The 3,649-nt window shown below is 41.5% G+C and overlaps 1 protein-coding gene across 1 annotated transcript in view; it reads left to right on the top strand.

Annotated features, from left to right (window-relative positions):
• Positions 1-3,329: 3,329 nt before the first annotated feature.
• LOC112516249 (ankyrin repeat-containing protein BDA1-like) overlaps positions 3,330-3,649 on the top strand; it is a 1,812-nt gene continuing 1,492 nt past the window's right edge. Inside the window, exon 1 of the mRNA XM_025123266.1 lies at positions 3,330-3,645. Coding sequence (XP_024979034.1) covers positions 3,330-3,645 — 316 coding nt within the window. The remainder of the gene's footprint in view (positions 3,646-3,649) is intronic.

Genomic DNA, 3,649 nt, shown 5'->3' with positions numbered 1-3,649 from the left:
TATATATATATATATATATATATATAACTATAGGTTCAGTTGAGAAGTGGTAAGTATTTGAGAAGTAGTGAAGTTCTTATAGCCTTTCATCTGGTCAAGATTTATAGTTATGACTGTGAAAGACTGGATAATTCCTCGCATGGTGTGCATAAGATAGATATATAGTTTGTTAACTTTTACAAATAGGGGGCAAAACAAGTGAATATGTGAACCCATGTGATTCCAATATGAACTATATGTTCATATGTGAACCCGTGTATATTCACATATGAACCCGTGTGATTCATATGAATGATTCAATCCCTTCCCACTCACACGGGTTCTTCTATTGAAGAGGTTCCCCTTGAGGTGGGGCGTACATAAGAGCGGAACCTAGATAGAACGCGGAGCACCGRCCCCGGCCGCCGATACAGTTACCATGCTTACCAGCTCTTACCATTGCCGCCTATACCGTGGGCTCCGAGAATAGAAGTGGTTCGTTTTCTTTCTATACGAAATTAAAGATTTCGTTTGTGTTCATGTTGGCGATTTCAGATGTCAATTCGGCGGTTCGTCCCCCCTTCCTACGGGTTCCCCCACCCCCYTGAATAAGTAAGGCCCCGCTCTTTCTAATAAAAAAAAGAGGGGCGAAGCGCCCGTTTGAAGTGGCGAAGGCCTWTGCTACAGTAAGAAAAAAAGTAGGTTTCGGTTACGAAGTCACTTAGTCGAACTATAGCAGGGCTTCTTTTTGAAAAAGGGGGAGTGAGGGGTGGGGAAGGTCCGAAAAGCCCTCACTTTATTGATGGGGCATTTGGATCCCCTTTTCCTCTCGACAAAACAAAAAGTATCATAGTACGTCGTCCTTCCCTGAAATGGAACTTTCATGCTGGCCTACTCATCCGCCACCCAAAAGAGTTAGCGTGAACTACTTGACTGAAGACCCCGCTTTCTTGCCCATTTTCGAGCAAGCTGTTATACATAAAGACATATATGGTAGAATCGTAACCATAGAATACGACCCGAATCGAAATGCATTGGCGATCATTAGAAATTCACGAATTAGAGATGCTGTAATATACTCTTTCCCATAACTTCTCATACCAGGATCTACTGCTGGATAGATACCTTTGGCTGCTAATCCTCTTGATAGTACCGTAGTAGCATCTAAATGTGTAAGAAGATTTTCTTTTATCTCCTTTGCGATTACTTCAAGATTCTCACTGCCTTTCTTTCCCATGACTAGGAACGGCCAAATCAAAAATTTCACTTCGAATTTCGGACCTCAACATCCTGCTGCTCATGGGGGGAATCATTTGTTTTTCTTGACAAAAAAATGGAAAATCAACAAATAGTGGTTTATGGTAATCCAACGCCTAGTGATTTACTATTTATGGATAGTGCTCTTTTTTCGTTCCCGTGGTGGATCCCGGGTGACAAAGTAAAAGCCTTTGATCCTTTGCCCCATACTTTGAGATGCTCCTCCCCGCCGATCAAGCAGCGACGCTGCTCTTAGCTTTAAGCCGCTATCGTTCGGTTCGGATAAGTCAAGTCCCTTCGGTCAGTTCGCTCAGGTGATCCTCCCTTATCTTCCCTAACGTTCAGAGTTGTTCTGGTTTGAGAAAGGAGCACCGGTCGAGCGCCCTGAATGAATAAGAAATTGACAGCAGAGGTMATTGCAGATTCTTATTCGAACGAGTTGAAGCTAACAACATGTCGATTACACACCGGGGGTTGGTAAGAACTGAGGGACAATGCCCCTCTAACCTAAGTGGGCCTACCTGCGAAGCAACTGGTACGGGGGGGCGGTTTGGTTTCGTGCAAGGCCCTCGCAGCAGGAAGAGGCAGTTGTCATTTGAAAGAAAACGCTCTTTGTTTGTATAAGGTTCCAAACCTTCGCACCCTGATGAAAAAGCCCTTTCTTTTCTATCTTATTAGTAAAGCCTAAACGTCCTTATTGAAGCCTAGCTAACGAGAAATCAAAGCGATAACGCACCTTTCCTAAGATCTCATCCTTCAGAGACTACGAGTGTAATAGGAGCATCCGTCGACAAAAGGATCACCCAGCCGCATACTGGTTTGAAGCGGGTTAATCAAGTTACTTACCTTTAGTAGATCAGTCATCCAAGAATCAAATATCTGAGTTCTGGGTTTATAAATAGGAGGTAGGATAGTTCCAATACGAATAGGTAGACTAGCAGTAACGTCTTTGGTTCCCGGCTTTGATAGCTTGAAAGCAAAGGTGAAGATTCCATCTTAGCCAAGGACCCCCACTAACCCGCCAAAAGATCTCATCCTCCCCCCTTCATCTTGATCTTGACAGAGGAACATGAATTGGACCTGATAAAGTAACCGGCGGCAGGTTAGTACAGTTCTCCTGCTTGCGGATTTTTCCCTGCGCTGATTCAGGAGAACGAACAAGATACGGGTTGAGAAGGGGGAGTTAGCAAAGTTAGACGATGCGAACAATCAGTCGAAGGAGCGGAGCTTAGAGTCTTGACTTTCTATATTAGTCAAGCTTCAAAGCCAGATCTTCGTCTTTCATATAGAAAGGAGACCTCTCCTTCTCAGGTTATCCCATTTTTTGCTTGAGTCCGGCTTAGCTTCAGGTACGAGTCAAGAACAGAAGAAGGGGATCGCCACAATCAAGAAGCAAGCTAAAAGCTGTTGTTTAGATGACTTTATGTTATGAAAGAACCCAGAAAAAAAGTAATTATTGGAGTAGCCCGCCCAATAGAGGCTTTCTTAGCGAAAAAAGTCTATTCATGGATGAATTAGGGGAAAGAGTCTTCACCTTACTTTCAAGTGTCAATCATTTTTATATGAACAAATTAATTGATTCATATATGAACTAATTAACGGGTTCACATATGAACTATCGGTTCATATATATAATGCCCTTATGGGTTCACATATGCACTTGTTTGTCGTCTATTTGTAAAAATTACGAAACTATCCCTCAATTTTTTTATTTGATCAGCAAAGCCCCAAATTATGACAGTATAAATTTGACAAAAACCAAGTTGTCAAAAAGACAAAATAAACATGCCCTATTGAATTATTTCCACAAATTGAAAGAGATCATTTTTTTTATTAATCTGGATATCCAACCCGTTATGCAAGAAATAGATCATTTTTTTATAACAGGTTCAATTTCAATTCCGATTCCAATAATCCATCATGTCTTAATAATTTTGATAAAGACGTCTAAAAAGATAACACTTTTCCAAATGAAGAGAGAAAAAAAGTCACGTGGAATTATCAACTTAAGAAAAATCTTCTAAGCAGAGATTGGGTTCATGTTCATGTATAAAATAACATCATCTAATCTAAATTTTTTGTATATTTGAGAAATGGAGAGAGTGGAGGGACTTCTTTTTTATGCCTCGGTAGAAGGAAATGTAACCCAATTGCAAATATTGCTTCAAGAAGATCCATTGATTCTTGATAGAGTTACTGTAAACCGTAGTGACAACATGCCTCTACACGTGGCGTCAATGCTTGGACATTTCGACTTTGTCAACGAGATCCTAAGTCGAAAGCCGCAGCTTGCCAGAGAGTCCGATTCACAAAGACGCTTGCCCCTTCATATAGCATCTGCAAAGGGGCACGTGGAAATAGTTAAGGCGTTGTTATCGGCTCACCCTGAGACGTGCCTTGCACGTGATCGTGA

This window comes from Cynara cardunculus (assembly GCF_001531365.2).
Source record: "Cynara cardunculus var. scolymus isolate 2C chromosome LG 8, CcrdV1, whole genome shotgun sequence".
In the NCBI taxonomy this organism is placed as follows: Eukaryota; Viridiplantae; Streptophyta; class Magnoliopsida; order Asterales; family Asteraceae; genus Cynara; species Cynara cardunculus.
The sequence above is the reverse complement of the archived record's forward strand: the minus strand, read 5'-3'. Positions and strand labels throughout refer to the sequence as shown.